This window comes from Ambystoma mexicanum, chromosome 4p (genome assembly GCF_040938575.1).
Source record: "Ambystoma mexicanum isolate Mex_15411 chromosome 4p, UKY_AmexF1_1, whole genome shotgun sequence".
In the NCBI taxonomy this organism is placed as follows: domain Eukaryota; kingdom Metazoa; phylum Chordata; class Amphibia; order Caudata; family Ambystomatidae; genus Ambystoma; species Ambystoma mexicanum.
The window spans coordinates 137123379-137145915 of NC_090927.1; the positions used below are offsets into that span (position 1 = coordinate 137123379).

General features: G+C 45.2%; 1 protein-coding gene across 2 annotated transcripts in view; it reads left to right on the plus strand.

Moving 5' to 3' along the window:
• Nucleotides 1–22537, plus strand: part of HADHB (hydroxyacyl-CoA dehydrogenase trifunctional multienzyme complex subunit beta) — a 679110-nt gene that overhangs the window by 315455 nt on the left and 341118 nt on the right. For both annotated transcript variants that reach the window (XM_069605580.1, XM_069605579.1), the window contains exon 3: nucleotides 3788–3829. In XM_069605580.1, coding sequence (XP_069461681.1) covers nucleotides 3788–3829 — 42 coding nt within the window. The remainder of the gene's footprint in view (nucleotides 1–3787; nucleotides 3830–22537) is intronic.

Sequence of the window (22537 nt, forward strand, 5' to 3'; positions counted from 1 at the left end):
CATTTGCTTACTTACTGTCTCTGTAGTTTCTCTAGCTCCTTAAGTAGTCCAATCTCACTATTGTTTTCAGTAGCTGTGGCGACACTGGGCAGCTTCTTGCTGGATATTAATGTTTCATTGAACAAGGTGATGTCTTGTGACCTCCTTGTTGCTTCTCTATTAGCCTGGGAGTTGGCCATGATTTATTGCACTATAGGGAAGTGAACTGTCGTCCTTGCTCAGGAAAACAATAGAAATCTTCAATTATTTATTGCTCGCCCTGGTGTTCTATGTTGGAAAACAAATGCCCAGTCATAAATATTCTGAGCGTGTCGTGCGTCTAAAGCATAGCTGTATGGCATTCATCAGTTCAAAGAATACAACTCCAGCTATCAAGCGGACAAACGGCAGCAGCAGAGGCTCTCACCCGTCTCGATTTTGCAGTTCGCTCTTCATCGTTCGGGTCCACTTCAGTGTGCCGTCGCCTCCCAGCAAAAGTCAGCCTTCTAATTACCTGTTAGGACTCTCTGGATATTACTGGCTACATGACATTTGGAGACCCCACCCATTTCAGCACTTTACACAGGAGATGGTTGCCTGCAATCAATGAAACATCAATGTGGTTGTGGGAGGACTGGTCCTGACACAAAGACCAAAACTCGAAGTTGAGGCCCTAGAATGCACGGTTTCCATGATGCACTGCAACAAACTGCGCCACGTCCGGGGTGAGGCGAAATGGGGTGAGAGCTCATAAGGTCCCATAATGCAGCAGCACACCAACTCTCCCCTCCCCAACATCTTGTCCAGGGTATGTCCGCTAGCCACACGCACCCATTCTCCGTGCAGTTTACTTCAGGGTGCAAAGCACATAAAGCAATAACCAAATCGGAACAGCGAACTACAGGATCAGTGTTATCCTGTCTGTCTACAGGACCCGTTCAGAGTATACGGGTACTTATGCTAGTTCTAAATATACTTTGGTTTGTATACCGTAGTATTGAGTTGGTTTTTATGATTGTGTTTATATAATATTTAACAGTACTTGCCTTCCCAAAGCTTTATCTTTGACTACATCTAGTTATGATAAACCATTATATTGACAATACATACGTTTATCTGTTTTTCTTTGGACCATATGTATGCTACAATTTCTTTGTACTTGTCTACAGCCCTCTTTCTCCCCCTAAGATGAGCATGGCTGCTATCTCATTGCTACCATGATCTCAGGTGGTACAGCCTGATAATAAAGAGTTGGATATTCTGTATTGCCTCCTTATGGTTTTATGAAGACTTGGTAAGACTTTAGAAAAACGAACCTAACAATAAACACTTGTTTTTGCACTGTAAAACTGTGCTTCACAGCAAGCCACCTCTGCCAATCCGGACTGCCCAATCGCCATACCCGAGTTTGGTTTGCTCAGTGACGTATGTGTGAACTGGTTACACCTTTCAGTTTGCTTCTTGGAATGCATCACCAGAGCAGGTTCTGAACAACCTTAGCAGGAGGCCACAGGAGAACAGTACAGAGTGAAGTAAGGGAGCCGTTTGCATACGAGCAGCAGGTCAACATTGGACTTTTAGATCAATACGTACACACCAGCAGGTGCAAGTATTGGACCGCTTTTACAGACACCTAGTATGTCCTAATTCAGATATTTTGGGTTTGCTTGTTCACAGAAACGTATTCCCATGCTAGATATATTCGTGGTTGAGGCCACGTTGTGGTGTACTTTTTCCCTGTTGACCGACACCCCCGGTCCCCATTACCATACTCCAGTTCTCTCACAAGGCAGTATTATGGACACCCTTATCCCCTTCCCCAACCCACCTCTTGCTTTTAAAGTTGCAACAAGAAGGCTATTGGATGAACCAAAATACTACATAAATATGAAGGGTGTACATACTATTTTACATTGAAAAGATAGACAAGATAGAAAAGTGGATCAAGGATGCATGCACAGGAAGTATGCTGGAAAGGGAAATAATGACTGAGAAACAGAAGAGTAGAACAAGAAAACTAAAGGGAAAGTGTATATACATGCTCTGTGCCAGGCCCACGTTGTAAATGTTTGTGTATGAAAGCACACATAGCGGCCAAGTGGCTCCATGTCATGTGTAAAATCTTCAGCCAGTCCTGGTTATGCGCATTCCTTGCTAGGACTTGTAGACCCATATATTAAATGGAAAAAATAAAAATACAAGTCCCAGCATGCAATATGAAACACCAGAATGGCAGATGGAATAACATGGTACAATTAGGCTACTATGAGCCCAGCACAAAAGCTTGGGTGTAGTTGGAGTGGGAACAATCAGATCTGTTTGGAATGCCATACCTCCCAAACGAAGAACAGTTTGTTTCTTTGTAGGCTATCCGATTAAAAAAAAAAAAAAAGAAAACCTTCAAAGGAAGGTGCACTTCATGAAAGCACCCCCGAATCATGCTGCGCTTGTTTCCTGATATCCGCCTTTCAATTGTACAATTGATGGTCATGACCAGGTATAACCTTAATGGAAAGATACCTTTCGTGATTGCTGGCAAGACCTCCTACGATTCCTGCCAGCGGTTTTGCTTCCAGTCCCCCTTCATTTTCCAATTCATAGAAGCTTTGCAAAATAAGAAACCAACTGTAGGGTTGTGCACAAGCCTCCAACTTTCTGGAGAGGCTCTCTGCTCTGAGTGCAGCTGGCAGAGGAGAGTTATCCTTTTTTGAAGGTTTCCTCCATTTTACTTTACCAAAAAAATAAAAAAAAATCCAAATAAAAAAAAATAAACTTCTACACTGAACACTTCTATATTCACTTCTGCAAGCTTTTACCTCTTCCTACTGTTACCTAATCTGCATCTTCGAATCATCAAGCTTAGGTTAAGAGTTGGAGGATCGGCTATGGTCACGGTAAGGGTTTAGTTTAGGTCTGGATTTAGAGGTAGGGGTAAGGGAGACAAAATGTGTAAGGAAAGCAGAGCAGCATTTTGGGGGTTAGTTGGGCTTACAATTGGGCTAAGGGTCTAGTTTCAGGTTGGATTTCATTGTGGTGGGTAAAGCAAGAGTTTGGTGTAGAGGGAAGGATAAGGGTTGGGGTACATTTAAGGCAAGAGATAAATTAGGGTTGGGTTTGGGGAAGAATATGGTTTAGAAAAGGGGAGGTTACACCACACCCCCCTCCTCTCAAAGTAATGACAGTGAATTTTAGAGGAAGTGAGGGAAGAAATCAAAGAAAAGGTGAAAGTAAAAAAGGGAACGTAGCGAAGTGAATGCGGAAGAAATGGAGACGTGCATACCAATGGAGTGTAAGACTGGGTGCATCAAATGGAGCAAGGGACTAGGAGGATGGAGGCCTGTGGGTGAGAAGGGTGTCTGTGCAGGGAGCTGAAAATCCAAGAAGGGAGATTACTTGGTCGGTATTAAGACGTTCATTCATTGGATTGGAAGAGGGAGGAGGGCATGAGAAGCGTTAGTATGAATGGGGTGACATAATTATTCATCCAGTTAAGGTATGCCTGAAGCTGCCATTTTAGGATCAGACATTTCTTCTTTGAATGATGATCAACATGAAAGAAACAGCCTAAGTATTTCTGTATCCGTATTCAGAAACCTCACACTAGAGGAATATTTTGGCCACAGTTAATTTAGCCACCTTTCAGCCAAAACTAAAACAAATGTGGCCAGCAAGATCAGGCCCATGCTTGTCGGACTCTAGTTGCATGAAGTGTGTTGTGATGAAGCAAGGGTTTCTATTTGTTAGATGTAAGCATTTAAGAGTCGTATCTGTTTCACACCATGCAAGTGACTCTCTTCCTGTGTTACAGCTGCAAGATCTATGAGCGGCTCTCCTCCCGTCCAGTCATCAGGTAAACCAATCCTTTGTTGCCTAACTCTTTTGTTGCTTGACATTCCTGTGTGGTTATGTGTGGACACGTACAGTGGCAGGTTCACATATTGTGCAAGTCCCCTGTCTTTTGGCCCATTCTGTGTGCTCCATCTTAAGCTGTAATGCTTATCTTTTGTGCAATTGCCAATGACTTGCACTGCATAAGAAAATGTAGAGCCATAGAGCTTCTGCGTACGTCACCGTTCAGTATGTCGAGTGCAGAATAGGTTTACCAAACGTGATCGAGAACACACAAGTAATGTTTGGTAGTGACCCGTTGCTGCAAAGGGTTTCCTCGCCATTCTGCTTGCTCAGTAGGTTAAGCGTTCTGCTGAGATCTGTGTGTGATTAGCAGGTTCAAATCAAGGCAAGGCCATCTCTGCTTTTTTTGTTTGGTTAATTATTGCCTATACACATTTTCTGTTTAGGGAGCTTTGGTTAAGTGCTATCAAAATAAAAGATTTGTTTGTTGCCTTTTTTTCTCCAGTTCTGTAGTTAATGCTTCAGCAAGAACTAGCCATATCCATAGTCAATTGCAGGGCCTCTCAGTGCATTGACGTAACCCATAGGATAAGCATGGATAATCAGTCAAGGCTTTGATGTAAACAATTTTTTTTACAAAAAATAGTAGTACAGGGGTAGCACACATCACACAGAATAAGGAAATATCTACATAGCACATGTCAATATACTCACTTTATATAGCTTTAGCAGAAATGTATGTTGTATATTAGGGTAGTCTTTAGGGCACGCAACTCAGCCAAAGCTACTCCTGTTCAGAATAGGGTTCAGCAGTGCTCCAGATAGGATTTTGAAGCGGGAGTAATTTATTCTCTATTTTTTTTGTTAGTAGTAAAATGGTTTTTTAGGGAGTAAGTCCAATTCACAATGGGAGTTTTTTTTTTAAATGAGGAAAAATGTTTTAACTGGTAAACGGATTAAAAAAATAACATTTGTTTGCACCTCATTATTCATACACATTAAAAGATGCATGTTTACTTCTTCCAATTGAGCATTAATAATAGTTTCTTTCTGTGGTACTGTTGGGCAGAGTTGGCATGCAGTACCCTCTGGGACCACTGCACACAACTATGACTACAGGTGTAAGCAAAATCAACCTTTGGTAGAAGTCTGTACCACACAGTATTTGGTAGCGAGCTGAGCGTTCAGGCTTATCTCAAGAGGGAATGTGAGCTTGTAAGGTTGTTACACAAATATCTACAATGACAAGTATTCAGATAGACACTTAGACTCAAGGTTTATTGGTAAAAACACTTCTTAATTACACAATCATTTATAAAGCATTCACTAAATGAGGCAACCAATACCACACAAAAGTTATACAATACTGAATACTAAGCAGTTGAGCTCCCTTGAAGTAGGAGCAAAAAGGCATAAGTTAATAAAACAAATATTACAGTTACTCTAAAACAGTGCAAATAGTTTGAGCTACCAGAGAAGTTGATTCAATGCAATAGGTAGGCCAAAGTCAATGGACTAATGTCTTGTATTGGTAAAAACGGTTCTGGTATTTAAAACGGACAAGTCTTTGCCACGATTCTTAGAAGTAGTTCAAGGAACAAAGGTTCGTATGTCGTGTCACAAGCTGACTAGGCCTGCAAGTTGCCAAAGTTGTACGCACTTTCGCAGTGAGAGATAAGTTCTCGGTCGGGTTTTCACAGTACCTTATGATGAAGAAAAAGATGCAGCTGAAGGCTTCTGTTCCTGGCAGTTCCTGCAGATCTCGGTGTTCCTGAGCCTCTGTTGTGGGGACAAGAGGGGGGGTGTCGTGGGACTCCTGCACTGGGACTGTTCACAAAGCTGGCAAATTGGCAAGTCTTCGATTCCGGTTGCTGTTTCTTCAAGCACACGAGCTGGTGTCCTTCCCCCTGGTTAATCCTAACCAGCTCCAAGAATGGTATCCAGGTGGCTTACGAGTTGATTGGTCCCACCAACTCAAAGGAAGAAGTCGTCCTTGAAGGGGCTTCTCTGTCCAGATTAACTTGGCGATTCGGACCTGCAGCAGGGCTCCACCGGGCAAACCAACGGTCCAGTAGTTGCAGCAGCCGTCCTCTTCAGCTCGTCTTCGGTTCTTTCGTTCCAGTGGTCGACTCTGCCTTTCAGTCCAAGAGACTCGCCTTTTTAAACAGTTTCCTCCAATTCATTCCAGCCTAGCTGCCACTCGCCTAGCAGGGTGGCTGTCCTTGCCGGTCAGTCAGCCAGCCAATCACTCCAGAGTGCATTTGGGTCTCCTAGGAGACTAAGCACAGGGAGTTTCCGGCAGCTCCCTCGATTCCTGCCTCCCCCCAGACACTCGGACACCAGAGGCGGTCTTCAGTCCTGAAGCCCGCCAAAGGCATAGAAACAAAGGGACCAAACATTGTTTGGCGCGCAGAGACATACTCTAGAAGGACTTTTCCAAAAAGAGCTGGCGAAAAAAGACGACCAGGACCTGTTTAAACAAAGGGGCTTTAGGCACCATCTTGAAAAACATGGCTCCCGCAATTTTTAGCTACCGGTGTTCACGGTCGGGAAAAATTATGGTAGTTCGTTGTAAAACCACTGCCACCAGCCATTTCGATAGGAAAGGGTAGCATTTGACTCCTACATTAGTTTTTAGACACAGGATACTAGGTAACCTCCCCCCCCCCCCAGCACTAAAGATGGTGTGTGTGTGTGTGTGTGTGCTGGGTCTAGGAATTCAAAAAGACTAGTAAAGTCAAGTTAACCTTACATTTTCTGGGAAACAGTAGTTTATCCCAGAGAAGGTATTTAAACCTTGGAACTGCCTGAAAAGCTTGTGTCACTGCACTCAGGTTATTCCTATGGAGTGATCTAAAACTCCATAATCAAAGAACACAAGAGTATAACGCACATCTAAATACATGAAAGAGTGGGAAAAAAAGGCTCACATTCTTTCCATGCGTAAAAAAAAAAAAAAAAAGTCCTCAAAATCCAGCAAAGTTTCTGGGGGTTTCTAAGGTGAAGGGAATTAGCACATTTATGAGAATTCTCCCTAACAGGTAGTACGTACATGACTGACCCAAATATATCCATGGAGCCGAAAGCAGGTGCACAAGGTCAAACGTGTCCACTTCCTATTTTTTTTGTTGGGAGTATTTGTACTCCCTGCTATTATAGTATTTCCCTATTTTTGAGTAAAAGTGGCCGATAAACCCCTTATCTGTAGGGCTGGGGTTCAAAATGCATTGTCTTTAAGTCAGTGTTTTAGAACTCCTCGAGGCCACACAGTTAACCAACGGGATAAACCCAACAAAGTCCATGTTTCAGTGAAAAATAACCCTCAAAATATAATCAGTCTGCACAAGTCATGGATATGCTCAATGGTGTTCTATTGGCATAATGTTGGTATCTGACAAAATCAGCGGGCAAATTGGCTGGAGTGAAAAGTTGCTGCCCAAAGTTGTCGTCCAGTAAAGATTGCGGAGGAATGCAGGATGCGGTCCCTGGCAAAGTAGTGCTTTGCACAAAATCTCATCTTTGCCTGGAAATTCAGCTACCAAGAAAACCAAGGAAGCACTTTTTGAGACGTCAACAAAAACATAAAACGGCAAGTCACAGAATGAACTCCCAGTGTAGCCAACAACCACAAAATAGAGTACACTGCAGCACTATCCCTCAAATGTGTCGCCCCAATTCGATTTGATTGGACCAATTTCTCATCCCATCATCTTTCATCCACCAATCATAACCAAAACAGTTAATTGGGTTGCTTATGCAAAGATTTCTGCCTGGAGGTATTTAATTAAGATTAAGATTACATCCTCCTACCATACACAGCGGAACCGGCCACCAACCTCAATGGCCCTGTATCTGTATTTATTTATTTGTATTTAGCACTTTTGCCAATGCGCTTTACAAATAGTTAAAAATGGTACATTAATTAGCATTGTTGAGAACAATCAAATGAATCGGTAGCGAGAGGGAGAGAGAAAGGAGGTGAGCTTTTGAGTACGAAAAACGTTATAGGTGGAAGTACGAATCGAAAGCGGAAGATAATTCCAGGTTTTGGGAGCAAGGAGTGAAAAAGAAAAAACAAGAATTAAAAGGTGGAATAGGCACAAAAAGAGAAATGGAGATTCAGAACTTAATGAGCAAGGAGAATAAAGAGGGATGTGACAAATATAGCAACATAGTCACTGATTCTCTGGAGGAAAGCTTCTCTTGCGTGGCCAGGGAAAGGCAGAAGCTACCTGACTCGGACCCTCGGTGTGGTTATCTGGGGGGGGGACCACATAGGGGAGGCCAAACTCGAGAGACCTGAAAACCCTGATAATAAACCTTCAGATGTTAGCTTGATGCCACCCATGTTCCTTTGCAACCTTCCTGTATGGCTTATTGTGACGCAGATAAAGAATCGTTTTCTTGACTAACAACCTTATTTACCCCTACGCCCCTTTTTTTTGTACTGGGACCGGGAAGAGGGCTGGAACAATGAGGATGACAAGAAGCGGTAGGCAAACGCTGCGTTCTAGTCTTTGGAAAGTGTTCAACCAATAACGGGAAGTTTAAAAGGCACACAGCTGAACAGAATGAGTCGGAGACTGCAGTGGAACGCAGCTTGTGCTGATGCTTGTTGGGCAGCAAGGAGGCAGTCTAGAATGGTGTGCAGAGAAACCAGGCCAAGAGTAGCTCACCGCTTTGCTTAAGGCGGCGGAGATGACGCGGGAGCCAGACAGCTAATGGGACGCACCACTAGTCCGCATACCGAAGGAGAAAACTGGAGGAGAGGAACACCAGAGCTGCTCAGGAAGCCCAGAGAGAGTGAGTGAGTTACCAGAGTGCTTGAGAGCGAGTGTTGCATGTTGGGTACGATTTTTATAAATGTGATCAATCTTCCTGACCTGTGTCAACCCCAGAACATTTTGCTGGACTTGTGATTATTTGTCCTTGTCCCTAGTTGAGTGGCACTCTTTTTAAAAAAATAAATAAATAAAAATCTCCATAGTGTGTGTGGGTGTATAATTCCCTTTAACTTTTGGGTTGTATGTGATTTACTGTGGTAGCCCCAAGCTCTTTAATGGGCAGTGTTGCTTGGTTGCCTTTGGGCTTCCTTTTTAACCCTTGTTTAATGTACTAGGGTAAACTACTATTCCCAAGGGGTAAAATGAAATTCCCATAGTCATCCAGCACATCCCTAATGTGGAGTGCTGGGGAGATGCACTGTATCCCCTTTATCACTGTCCTGATAAGACAGTCCTCCTTTTCTCGGTCCTCGTCTCGTGTGAGGTGACTTTGGGGTGCTGGATTGAATTTCTGTAGATCAAGAAAGATGTCCACAAAGTTCCAGGCAGATTCATTCTTCGGATGATGATGCACAGCACAGTGGCACAGAACGCCGGCTATTGGTGAATTGAAAATTGCGAAGGTCACAGTTCTTCCATGGTGGGTGAAAAATGCAGTTCGTCTTGGGACTGGTTAGACCCACCAGTTCAAGGGAGGAAGTCTTCTTGTTCGTATCTTCCCTGTAGCTCAGCAGTGGAGCGGTTACTCAGTGGGCTCTTGTGGTTGCTGGAAGTGGCTGGCATCGTCTTCCTTCTGGCTTCTACTTCGGATTCTTCTTTGAGTTGTAGACTGCGAGTTTCTGTTCCAGGACCTCAGGGTTTATGCAGTAACACTGGCTGAGCCCACCAATCCTATCCCATGCAACATTTGAAGCCATCCTCCCAGTCAGAACTGGTTTCTCTGAGGCACTCTGCAGGACCAAGGACTTGGGGGGGATGGAGGGGGTTGTTTGACCGTCCCCACTGCCTGTCCTGCCAGTCACTCAAAGGCCCATCACTGGCTTTACAAGGGAGCCTGGCAAAGACAAAGGTATTGGAGGAACCACCCCAACCCAGGTAGTTGGAAGACCTAAGAAAGGACAAGCCATCTTGTTCAGGACACAAAGTACAGCCACCGTTTTGGGCCAATGGTGAGCCTTGTGTACTCTATCGCAGCTGCAATGAGTCTGCGATAAAAGTTGACAAAGTAATGTAAAAGGTACACTTCCACCAAGACGGACTTGTTACAGTAACCAACAAGTTACTGGAGAAGTAAGGAAAGGGATACAATGTTCCTCTCCACACCACATAAGGTGGGGTGTGCTGTTCTCACAAAGTACATGTAGGATTAAAAAGTATCCCCCTGCCTTGGTAACAGGGCGTTAACCAAGGCGAAATGAAGAAACATTACAAAAAGAGGTAAAGGTTTCCCAAAGTCGGAGTAAAAGAATGAGTGAATGTGGAAAAAGGGCCCCACTCAGGAAAAACAGACTAAAATTCAAGAGTCGAGCAGAAAGTGCTGGTTGACTCTGAGGTGGAGACAATTGTGGAGACAATTTCACTCAAGATGGAGTCTACTCTAATACTGTGCCATCCAGTGGATAGACCAACTCCAATTTGGGCTACTGCGGTGGAAGCGTCGCCGTCCTGTGTTTTGACTTTGAGCTTCAGAGGTCAGCATCCCAGCATCGACTGGTGCCAAGATGGAAGGCTGTCTTAATCACCATATCTCTAATGTTGGCGGTCGCCGTGCATCAGTGGCAGTCTCTGAAACCGGCTTTCCTGCATCTAGTCGAGGGTCCTGAAGAAGTCTGCATCGGTTCCTGCTGCATTGTTCCACGAGAAGGTTGCACACAGCTCCTGTACCCGACCAGAACTCTTCTTGCACCCGCAGCTGCTGGGCTTCTTCGACTGGCACCAATGGTGGGAAAACCAACCTCTGCCGACCTTCCAACAACCTGCCAAGTCTGAGGAAAAATCTTGAGTATGGGGTGGTAAGTTATAACGATACTTACTGGTACCCTTATCTCCACGCTTCATTGTTTTGCAACCTATTGGCTTTGGTAACACTTGTTCTGTAAGCCCTCCAAAAGCTAGAAAATCCTTTTACTTGTAAGCTCCTTGGACTGCCTTTTGGACCCACCTTCATATCCTCAGGAACAATCACCTCTCTTTTTCCAAACTCCTTGGGGGTTGGACTTCATAAGAGAGGGTTGTCATTCCTGTGGACTGTGGGTGCTATAATTGCTTGCCTTCCCTTTCAGGTATTGTGGGGGGTGAATTGATTATCCTTCACTGACTAACTGTAATTGTATATACGGAGCGGCAAGCAGAGACAGCAGTTGTCCACAGGAGTGTTTTGGCTGAAGCAAGATTGGGAGGAGGAGGAGGAGGAGGAGGAGGAGGAGGAGGAGAAGGAGGAGGAGGAGCTAACCAGGTTGGGGACGCCACGCAGAGGAATTACAAATTCACCTTTCCTCAAGCAAAGCAGATGCCTGCAGTGCCCCGCGAGCCCAGTAGACTCTAGGAGAGCTGGTACTCACATGAACTTGCATATTGTACAATTACACAAGCCTCTGAGCTTTTGACACAGCTGACGTTCTGCCGGCTTCCTGCAACGAGGCCGAGAGAGGGAGATTGCGTGCGGCCTTATCAAATACCTCTGAAGGCTGTACTGATGCAGTATTGAAATTGACACAGTGGTGTATAAGGTTTCTGCACGTGATACTTTGTACTGTGGATGCCCGGGCGTAAGGAGTAAAGGGATGAGTGAGCATTTGTGAAACAGTCATAGCACAGTGACTCATCGGATACAGCCGACAGTTAACACATTGCATCGTTGGAGACTGAGCAGAGTAAAGAGCCGGAGACATAGTGTTGACTGCTTACTGAAGGAGCCTGGAACTTGTTGCATTGGGTGGTCGGAAGTGGCTGTCAGAAACAGTAATAGACTGACAGTGCAGCTTAACCCCGTCCAGTGTTGTAACTACGAGAACGGAGTACATGACCTTGTTGAATGATGCTATATCGTGACGACGTTGTGAACAGGATTTAAACACTTTTTGCACACTACAACTTGCCGCCACTTTCAAGCTACTTGTGACTGCGAAGTTGACCAAACTTGGAAGTTTGGTTTGAAAGCACTGGCAAGTGCCTCTGGAGCTAACTATTGCCTTAAGGTTTTGAGGCACCAGCGGAAAGGGTTGTAACCCGTCATGGAACTGGGAAAGATGCATGGCGATGACTATAGTACTGTGATGTAACCAGAAGAATCGAGCGAATTCAGCATGTTGAGTCAATCAACCAAGAGAACTATGCGGAGACCCGGATCGACAAAGGACGGTGAGTGCCACCAGTCAAGTGTCATGAATGGAAAAGTATTTGAGGGTATGGACGTGGTGATTAGCACTGAGGGGAATAGAGGCAAACTCAAACAAAATAAGTAGCAACACTAACCTTTTCACTCACACCAGTATCAGCGACCATGTTAGACCACATTACTGCAACAGTTCAAGTGCATGATGCGCCATCACAGAACTTGGCAAAAGTTCTGGGGGAATGAAACAAAACGTTGACCCGACCTAATCCCACCCACCCGTGGCAGGATTGGCACTTGGAGGACCATAGGCCGCTGGACGAACGGGCTATTGGTCCTGCCTTTGACCAGTATTGGGCGAATTTCCTAGGTGAAGGATGTGAGGTGCACGGAGCGATGTGTGTAACTGACCTAGTAGTTGAGACAATCCCAGCCTCATGGCGTCAGCCACAAACGACCCCAAATAAATCAAACATTTGGGGGAAGTCACAGAACAGATTGACTGTACATTTCGAGAGAGCCTCCATAAAATTGAAGGGAACCCAACTGAAGAATTTTGGGTAGATCAGACGCACAGATATTCAAGAGTACACGGGAAGATGAACTGGGGGTGGACCTGAACAAATTCCACAGTCGAGACCTGACCTCCTTACAAATGTACTCTCAACTAAAGTCCAGGACACCCACACGCCTCAGGATTACAAATGAAAACTAAGAGTTGACTGGTGTACCGGTCTTAGTCGAGGTGGTGGGTGACAGATGGGGGATGTACGATGTTGCAGAGAGTGATGGAAAGTTGCGGGGGGGTTGGGTGAATGCGAACAAAGACCAGAAGAGCACTTCCATATTTTGATAAATGTATATTGGAATCCTGTAGCGATTAGCGAAGAGTACTTCACAGAAGGAGTGAGGAGCCTAATAGACTCAGCATATACACGATCACAGATTAGCACCGCTATTTTGTTTGAACACCAGAATCTATCATCTATCTATCATAAGTTGCTACCTGAAGACTAGATTATGACACTTAACTTCTCCGGCGATAGTTATATGCTTGACAGAAAAAATAAAGGTTTTAAAAACTTCTCTGGCGACAGAGAAAGGAAGGTGTTGGCTGCAAATAATGGAAGGAGGAGACCTGCATATCCTAAATAGTTGGATGCCAGGTGACATACCGAGTAATCCAACTTGTCATAGAGGCTCCCAGATGGCAACTCTGGATTACGTTTTTGTTACTGATATCATTCTTCCATTTATAGAAGTACTTGAAATGACCAAAAGCGACCCCAATCTGCTAAGAACAAATCTGAAGATTGAAAAACCGGGTTGACAAGCTTGTGTATTTCCACAAGGTTGAAATAAACCCATGGGAAAACCGCCTGCGTATGACTGAAGGTAAAATTGTAAATTTGCTCTCCCATTATGAAGATAAGATTGTAACATGGGGAGATTAAATAACCCAGGAGGCCCTCAACTACGTTCCCATTTTACAGAATTTCGTTGAGAGAAATATAGAAGGAGCAAACGGTTGCATGAACATCAACGCGCTATGCAACCATAGTCCTAGAGCGGGAACTATTCAGGTGGGACCTAAGACACATGGCAAAAAGCCCAAGTGTGGAAGATTCCCTGTTGCAATGGAAGAGGAGGAAACAACAGTATAGAAGCTGGCTAATTGCATATAGGGCGACTGTGATGCATAAAAATGCTGATTCCATGTTGAATTTGATATGCAAGTCATGCACCAAAGAGATCTGGGGACTGATCGACAACATGGAAACAATACAAGCAACTACCCTAACCTCGGCGGTGGAGGAAACTGCATGGATCAGGCATTTTTCTTGGCAAAGGGAGAATCCCTGAACACAGAAATTAACCCCAGGGGCAGAGATCATTGGAACATACAAATGGAAAAGGATAGCATATTGACGAAAATCTGTAACACAATCTATTCTGTGTTGTTGGTGGCTCCAGAGATACAGGCTTGGACATGAGCCCTCTTCTTGGAGTAGATGGAGAGATGGAATTAAGTCTCTCGTAACCAGGACTAATGTCTGGCAGAGAGACTCCCTGGACCCCCACTTGTCAATTTGCATATTCAAGTCGCTTTGGGTCTCACCCTAAGTTACTAGGGGAATCCAGACGTGGACCCCTTGCTCACTATTCTTAGAGAGGCGCACAGCTCCTCCCTACTGATGAGGTCCAACCAGACCGAAACACGTGTCTGGGGATGCTGTTGGTACTCTTGTTCAGAGGAGAATTGCCTAGCATTTCGGTGCTGGACTGCCCCAGGGCAGGACAAAGACTGATATGTTTGGGATATTTCTTCTCTGTGAAAGATAGTGAGCTAAAGACTCTGGGTAAGTCTCTCGTAACCAGGACTAATGTCTGGCAGAGAGATTCCCAGTACCCCCCTTGTCAATTTGAAAAAAAAAATGAGCTAGATTACAGCCACTTCCGCTCTGCAGTTTTTCACTTGCGTTTGAAAGCAGCCAAGTATGAGTCATACCAAAAGTTGCATTTGGAGGCAGGCTTCATGCGGATCCTCATGATTGGGGCAAGGATGTCCAGGGTGTTGGAAATAGAGAGGTGGAGGTTAGAGGGAGGCGGAGGAGGGATGAAGGAAGAGGCACATGCAGCAACTGACGCATGCTTCATCAGTCGAATGGTGGAGAAGGAGACTGGTAGTGCAGGTGGAGACGTCGGGGGAGAAGGAAGTTCAAGGTGAGAAGAGAGGAGAAAGTGGTCAGAGCAGGGTAATGAGAGGATTAGAGCAAGGGATGTCTGTTGAGATGATGGCATCAAGGGTGTGTTTGGTCAAGTGGGTTGGGCCAGAAGGACCGATAGAAAGGGAAAGAGTGTCACAAAGGTTGCAGAAGAGAACAGTGGCCCTATCGAGAGTCGAGATGGATGTTAAAATCCCCAAGGAAGATATGTTTGTGGGAGGAGGCAAGAAGAGAGGAAGACAGGCTTGCCCATTCTGAGAGGAAGAGGGAGAACGGTCTGGGGCAGAGGGCCTCTATAGATGGTAGCGGGAGTAAGAGCGAAAGTAGGTGACACGGTCTGCTGACAAGGCTTTCAAAGGATGAGTAGGTTTGAGTGTGGATGATCGAGGCAGGAACCCGCTCGGGGGAAGATCAGAGCCACTCCACCACCAGCCTCTGAAGGCCTGGGATTGGACATGATCTTGTGGGCATCAGGGAGAAGAATGGACAGAGACTGTATTGGGGGGGGGTCCATAGGTTAGAAGAAGGAACCATAAAGAGAATGTCAGTGATAGTCTGTCTAGAGGAGACATTGATATAGGTGTCTGCAATGGGCAGACCAGGGTTGGAACTCAGAAATGGCTTTTTTAGTTTTTGTCCCAGATTTCGTGAGACGGAGGATATGGGATGGAGAAGCAGTTATAAAAGATAGGGGTGACGGAGAGAGCCATTGGGGGGGGGAGAGAAGAGGGACGACGCAGGGAGCCAGAGGATACCAGAGGAGAGGGCTAAGCACTATGCAACAGTAGATTCACACCTGGTTGCCAAGCAGACAGATCATTGTGCATGTTTGAAATGCCCAGTTAACGCATTGTAGCACACCTAAAATCGATTTTGACTAAAAGCAGTACAAAATGGTGAAGGAAGCACAGTTGGATACACACCTAAATGTGGTTTTAGCCAAAAGCACTACAAAATGGTGGTGGATGTAGAGTTGGAGGCACACCAGAGAATAGAGGAGTTAAGTCAAGAGTTATTCATTTTCTAGTTCATTCATTGAGTAAGAGTATGAGAGATCCAAAGTAGGGTTGTGAAGGAACCCCAAGTGCTTTAGAGTTAGGCAAGACCACTTTAAGGTGCTAATGGAGTAGGGGGAGAAGGGGCACTCGGAAGGCTGTCTCATGCAAACATAATCACATACACAGGCAAGCTCTGAAGAAGGTTGTTATTGTCTAAATATAATGTCAGATCCCAGGCATTTTAAAAACTGTAGTGCTGTAGATGAGTCAAACGCCCCCTCCTTTCCAGAAGGAATGTGGCTTGTGGGATTCAAAATAGACCACAGGCTTAGTGTGCAGTGTTCGTCACCATGGCCAGCGCAAACGGACTCACAAGGTGTCCACTGTCCATCAAGGGTCCATGTGCGTTAGAAATAGGACTTGCATGTTTCTGTGCTGCAAAATGCAGAGTGGGATTAATTATAAGTATTAAGTGTGGAGGAAGCTACAGGGCCCAGATAAAGTTAGCAGGAGGAGTGAAATATGGATGGAATTGATGACATTTGTTTGTGCATAAATATTTTTAGTTTTTCCTTGGGCTAGGCCTCAAGGTTTGTGCAAGTCTGCAGAGTTGTAGTGTGCTTTTGCATAGCTAGCAACATGTAGAACCGCATGCTCTTGACAAAACCGCTGACAACAAAGAAAGAATTCTTTGGCGCATCCTATTATAGAAAAAAGACTGTTTTGGATGAAGCCATGGTCAAGCTGCAGTGACGCCACCACGGCAAGCCATGCCTATTTAAACCCCTGCTTGAAACCACTTTGAGAGGGACAGGAGAAGACCCTTCAGACAGCAGAGTCCTTTGCTACCATCCTCATTTGTCAAGATTAAACTTGTTATCCTTACAAGATCGCCTTTTTGCCTTCTTTCCCTAGAGGGGTGTATTCATTCTGGTGTGAGCGTAATTGGGGACACCCTTACAGTAGTCAGAATGATGGTGCAAATCAAGATGCATGGTGTTGATGGTATGAGTTATGGGTTGTAGATAGGACAGGTAGGAGAAGGAACTGGCAGTGAATTAGAGCTGATTGTGTCCAATGACGGAGGGGGAGCAGGGAGGTCCAAGAATTGCTTACAGTGCAATTGAAATCTGAAAACGATGTGGACAGCACAATCTCCCGCACCCCCCTCCAATCAGTATGAGAGCAGGTGAGAGTAATATCGAGGAGGGAGAGGAGCCCCATACAGCTCCACACAGGCTCAGACAGGGGCCTTAGGTGTTGGTACTAAGGTCCTTTGCCTTTGCTGCGGGCCAGCTCAACGCCCTACTGCTCCCGGATTGGGCAGTTGATAGGAAATTGGGCCCAATCTGGAGCAGGGGGTCGGGCTGCAACGAGGCACACCAACGATGTCCATGGCGGCTGCCATGATCTAGAATGCTCTGGCCACAGCAATTATTGTCCCCACTGGGCTATGCACTGGATGTGCCTATCGTGCCACTTGCCCCGCGTGGGCAAAGAGCAAGAATGAAGAAGGGAGCAGCCTTTCTGCAGTGCACTGCAGATAGAGCACGTTGATGACCCAAGGCTGTTCCTCACCTGGTTAACGGCAATCTAGCTGGATCCATGAGGTCAAGGAGTGTGACCACCCACACGAGTAGTGGGGAGAAGAAAAGATTGCAGGCCAAGACACGGGCCTATACATTGATAAATTGTAATTGTGAAGCCAAGGATACGTTTTGGACACAGACTTTTAAGTTGTACTCTTTGACTTTCCCTATTTTCGTTCAGGTAGGGAAATCCCACCGAAGCATAGGGTAAGTTAAGCCGTCAACCATCCTGACTGTTGGAACAGTTTTTCTGTAGTCCAACTAAGGGCTTAGTAAGACCATACAAATGAGACGGTGCAAAACGCCACTCTTATTATAAGGCTGTAACACCAAAGTATTTTGCAGTGTAGGCAGATCTTTGAGGGCGAGAGGGCTGTAGGAAAGTTCAAAGAACCTTTAGCATACACTTGGTTCGAAAGAAACACTTGCACACAGAAGTATTAAAAAAAAATAAAGGTTTATTATAAATACAAGTAGGCCAAGGTAAATCTTGGTGGGTAGGTACTTTGTCATAGAATCATAAGCACGATATAAAAACACAACACAATGCTTAAGGTAAACCGACCAAAGCATAGACCTTGTTCAGAATAACTAACAGTATTTCTAGGTAAGTCAGTCCCAATTGTACATATTTAGAATAGAACACACCTATTCAGGGGGACTAAACCCCCAAGTTACTTTTGAATTACTTTCAGTCATTCAAGAGTAGTAGACCATGTCCGTCATGGACTGACACTCGGTTAAGAAAATCACTTGATGGCCCACAGAGCTTTCCCCCACCAATTATATGCCTCTAGCGGGGGAAAAAGACGTAAGGGGTAGCCATATTGCTCAACCAAGATCTGGGGTTCAAGAAACACCTGATCAGAGACTCAGAAGGTAGATATCTGGGGCTCAAGGGCACAATTAAGGGGCAAACCTACACGATAATAGCACTATATGTCCCCATCGAGAAACAGAACACATATATAGCTGGGATACTGCCAAAATTGGGTGGCTGGTGCGAATGTCAGGTAGTGATAGGCGGGGACTTTGACTGCGTGATGAACCGGACACTAAACAAAACGCTCCCAGAAACCGCGGCAGATTGCGGAGGGTTGGGGGGGGGGGAATAGACAGGCATTGGGCAAACTCTTTCGAGACCTGAGGGTAATTGAGACCTGGAGGTTCTTCCAGGAAGAAAACTGGGAATACATGCACTACTCGGCGGTAAACAAGGGCTACTCTAGGATCGATATGGTTTTGGTGTCGGCGTTACTAATCCCACATGTGACAAAAGTCGAAATAAGGGTGGTAGAATGCATTGAGGTGGGCAAAGAGGTGGTGGGGGGGGGGGGGAAGACGGTCACGCTGGAGACAAACCAAGATGATATTAAGGGACACTGCACTCAGAGCACACATGGAGGGAGCAATAAGTAACTAATTTAAAGAAAATGATAATGGGGAGACAGACTGGAGGACAGTGTGTGATGCGGGGAAAGCAGTAGTCGGAGGGGGATTCATCTCACAAACGGCTGCATACAACAGAGAGAGCCCTCACCACACAAACTCAAAATGAGGCCGAAAGACGGCACAAAACCAGACAAACACAAAAGTCACTACGAGCCCTAAGGAAAATTGGAGCCCAGCTGGAAGCCCACACAGCAGATCGAGTAGCGCAAACACTATTGAACACAAAACAATCATATTACGTACACGAGGGAAAGCGAACAAATTTCTAGCAGCTAAACTAAAGAAACAAAGAACACGCAACTACATAAGTCAGTTTAAAAATGGTCAGGGGGAAACCTGTACGGAGGAAAAAGGGGGGGAAAAAATAGTGGTGCAGTTCCATGAAGAACTGTTAAAACGTGACAACCTGACACCGAAGATCAGAGAACCTACATGTTAGTGACACCCCTCCTCCAGATCACAGAAGTTGATAGGAACACACTAGGGGTCATGATAACGCCCCAAGAGGTCAGTGACGCAATTGCAGCATTGCCAGCGAATAACTCCGGGCCCCGGTGGTTTGGGAAACGGCTACTATAAAACATTTCACACCCAACTGCTGCCACCAATTACACGGCTCTTCAACGTCATCAGGGAGAAGGGTTCGGTCACAGCGGATATGGGGAAATCCACAACAATCTTAATCCAGAAACCTGGGAAAGGTACCACTGATTGTGCCAGTTACCGCCCCATCACACTCTTCAACACTGATGCAAAGATTTACGCTAAGGTACTGGCAGCCAGACTAGGGAAGGTCCTTCCAGGAATCCTACATGACGACCAAGCTGGGTTTATCACAGTGCGGCACATACAACACAATGTGAGATGGACCATTTACATTATCAACCTGGGAACTGGAACGAGGCAACGGTTTTCAGTAGCCTCACTGGACGCCAGATGGGCCTTCGATAGCCTGGACTGGGAATATCTGAAAATGGTACTGGCAGGGTTTTGGTGTGGGTCTGACTTCATTAGGATGGTGTTGGAAAACTTCCAAATCCCTTCCACAATCCTCCTGATCAACAGACAATGCTTGGAACAGATTGAAATTAGGAGAGGCTCACGTCAGGGCTGCCCCCTTTAGCCTTTGATTTTTGCAATGGCAATGGAGCCCTTTGCGGTACAGATCAGACAAGACCTGGAAGTTAGAGGGGTGGCATGTGGGAAAGTAACACATACAATTTGCATTGTATGCGGACGGCATTATGCTATTTATAAAGGACACACAAAACTCACTACCCAGATTAATGCTAAAATTACAAGAGTTCTCCAGAATGTCAGGGTTCGCCATACATTACACCAAATCAAAAGCTCTAAACATAACGGAAGAGGCCGAGACGATCAACGAACTGGGAAAAACGCCCCCCCCCCTTAATCTGGGAAAACGAGACCTTTGAATACTTGGGGATAAACTTAATGAGAGACATGGGAAACCTGTATGGGGCACGTATTAGACCCCTATGGCAGCAACTGTAAGATGATATGCACGATGGTACACCCAATAGTTGTCCTGGTTTGCAAGAATTGCCGCGGTAAAGATGACCCTCCTCCCCTGTATGCTTTATGTGGTTAGCTCGATACCCGTAGATATACCGCCTGTATGACCAAAGAACTACAAACCGCAATATTCACTTTCATATGGCAAGGGGAAAAACCGAGGCTACAAAAGAAATTCTGACGCGCCCTACCTCGGAGACCTGGGGGTTCCTGACATAGAAAGGTACATACTAGCGGCACACCTAGCACCAAGGCTAAAATGGGCGGGAAAAGACAGATTAAGTGGATGCCGTGAGCTAGAGTAAGCGGCCATTATCCGTCTGAAAACACTACACACTCTCAACACTGGAGCCTCAGAAAAATTAGGGCACTTAATGGAAACCACTAGGATGTCCCTACATAGTTGGGACAAAGCGCTGGGTAAGAAATAAATCTGGCGGCAATTAGGGCCCCATTCCCCACTAGCATGAGCAGGCACTAGGACCCCAGTCAAACTCTAATTGACAATGCAGGAAGGTTCGACTGCGAGAGGGGTAGCCAGAATATATATATACTACTAGACAACGCGCAGTTGGTAGCTAACCATCCGTATAAAATTAACTGGGAAAAAGACATAGGAGAAACGATCACGGAAGAGGAATGGGGACAGATTTGGATGAGGGCGCACAGGTCCTCCAAATGCACTGCGATTATAGAGTCTGCTTATAAACTGTGCTATAGGTGGTACATGTCCCCCTAACGACTACATAAAATCAATACTAAATACCCACTGGATTGTTGGAGACAATGTGGTGGGAGGGGAGACCTCTATCATATGTGGTTGACCTGCCCGAAAGCTTTAATGTACTGGAAAGGGGTATTGGGGCACATAAGAGATAACAGGAGTGACTTGGCCAATGGCACCAAAAGTGGTCCTTCTGGGAGCGGTGCTGGAAGTTACATACGCAGCAACGGGGCATAATGCTACCCTTATCACACACTTATTGATGGCAGCGAGAATGACACTGGTGCGGGGATGGAAAAACAAATTGGGTTCCGATAATAGCCTGGTGGTGGGTCAAGATCTGGAGGGTCACAAGAAGCTTCTTAAGAACGTTCAGGTATGCTGAATCCCTGAAAACAGGCAAAGGTCCACCCACACAGGCCAGACTGGAACCTCCAATCATGGAAAGGACATTGAAACCACTCAAGTAGGGGAAAAGGGGTGGAGGAGGGCATTTGTTGGGGGTAAGACATTTGTTAGGGAAATATGGTAAAACCGTGGGAGCAAGTGAACCAACGTGAAAATTAACAATGGTTGAACATTAAACAACATTTTATGTAAGCAAAGCACAGTAATGTTTATAACTGTTGCAACTAATATATGCTCTTGCTGAATAATGTATGAACCTATAACTACATTCAGGATAACCCTCAGTTATACTATGTGAGTAAAACCTAATGTAATAAACTATTAGTTGCTTTTCAAATCAGTGGAACACAGAGTAAGGTAAGCAATAACTCTTTCCACTATTTTAGGATGGCACAAGGTAGACCAGGGTTAGTAAACCTGCAGTACATGTATTAAAAATTGCACACAGCTATTCAAGGTAAGTATAACCCAAGGCTGACTTTTTCCAAACAAGCTATACAGCAAGTTGGTGGAAGCAAGACCCAGTTGGTGAGTTTAAGACACTTAGTTTCTGAAAGAAATAGTTGGGTGAAGCCAACAGCATTACTTTTGGGAAGAGGAGCAAGCAATTCACAGGCAAGTCAAATTAACCCTATATATACTTATAAGAACGGCAAAATACATTTAAAGGAAAGTAAGAACTCTTGTAACTGCTCATATTTCAGAGTGACAGTTAACAAACCAACTCTTTTACAAGTAAGTCATTTGTATCTTTTGTAGGCAAGAGGCCCAAACCTTAACAGTCTTTCCCTATTTTTGGAGCCGTGAGTGTTCAGTGGCTGGAGGGGTCACTAGTCTCTAGTGCCCAACAGACCGGACAGGAAAGGCAGACGTAGCAAAATTCAGCGTTCCTGGGGACTGCTGGTCAAACAAGTATTTTACTTAAAGATTCCAGGGACTTGAGAGAGGACGCCCTATGGGGATTCCAGCAATGGGCCTGGGTGAACTGGATATGGGACCTCCCAATCACATGAAAGCAAAGCATTCCAGGAGTCACAAAAGACTTATGGTAAGTAATACCCCAGCCAACACAGTACCTCCGCACTAAAGAAGAGCTTGCAGCTGGATGTCTTCAGGATCTGCAGCAAAAAAAACAGGGTGATTAATTCCTTGTCG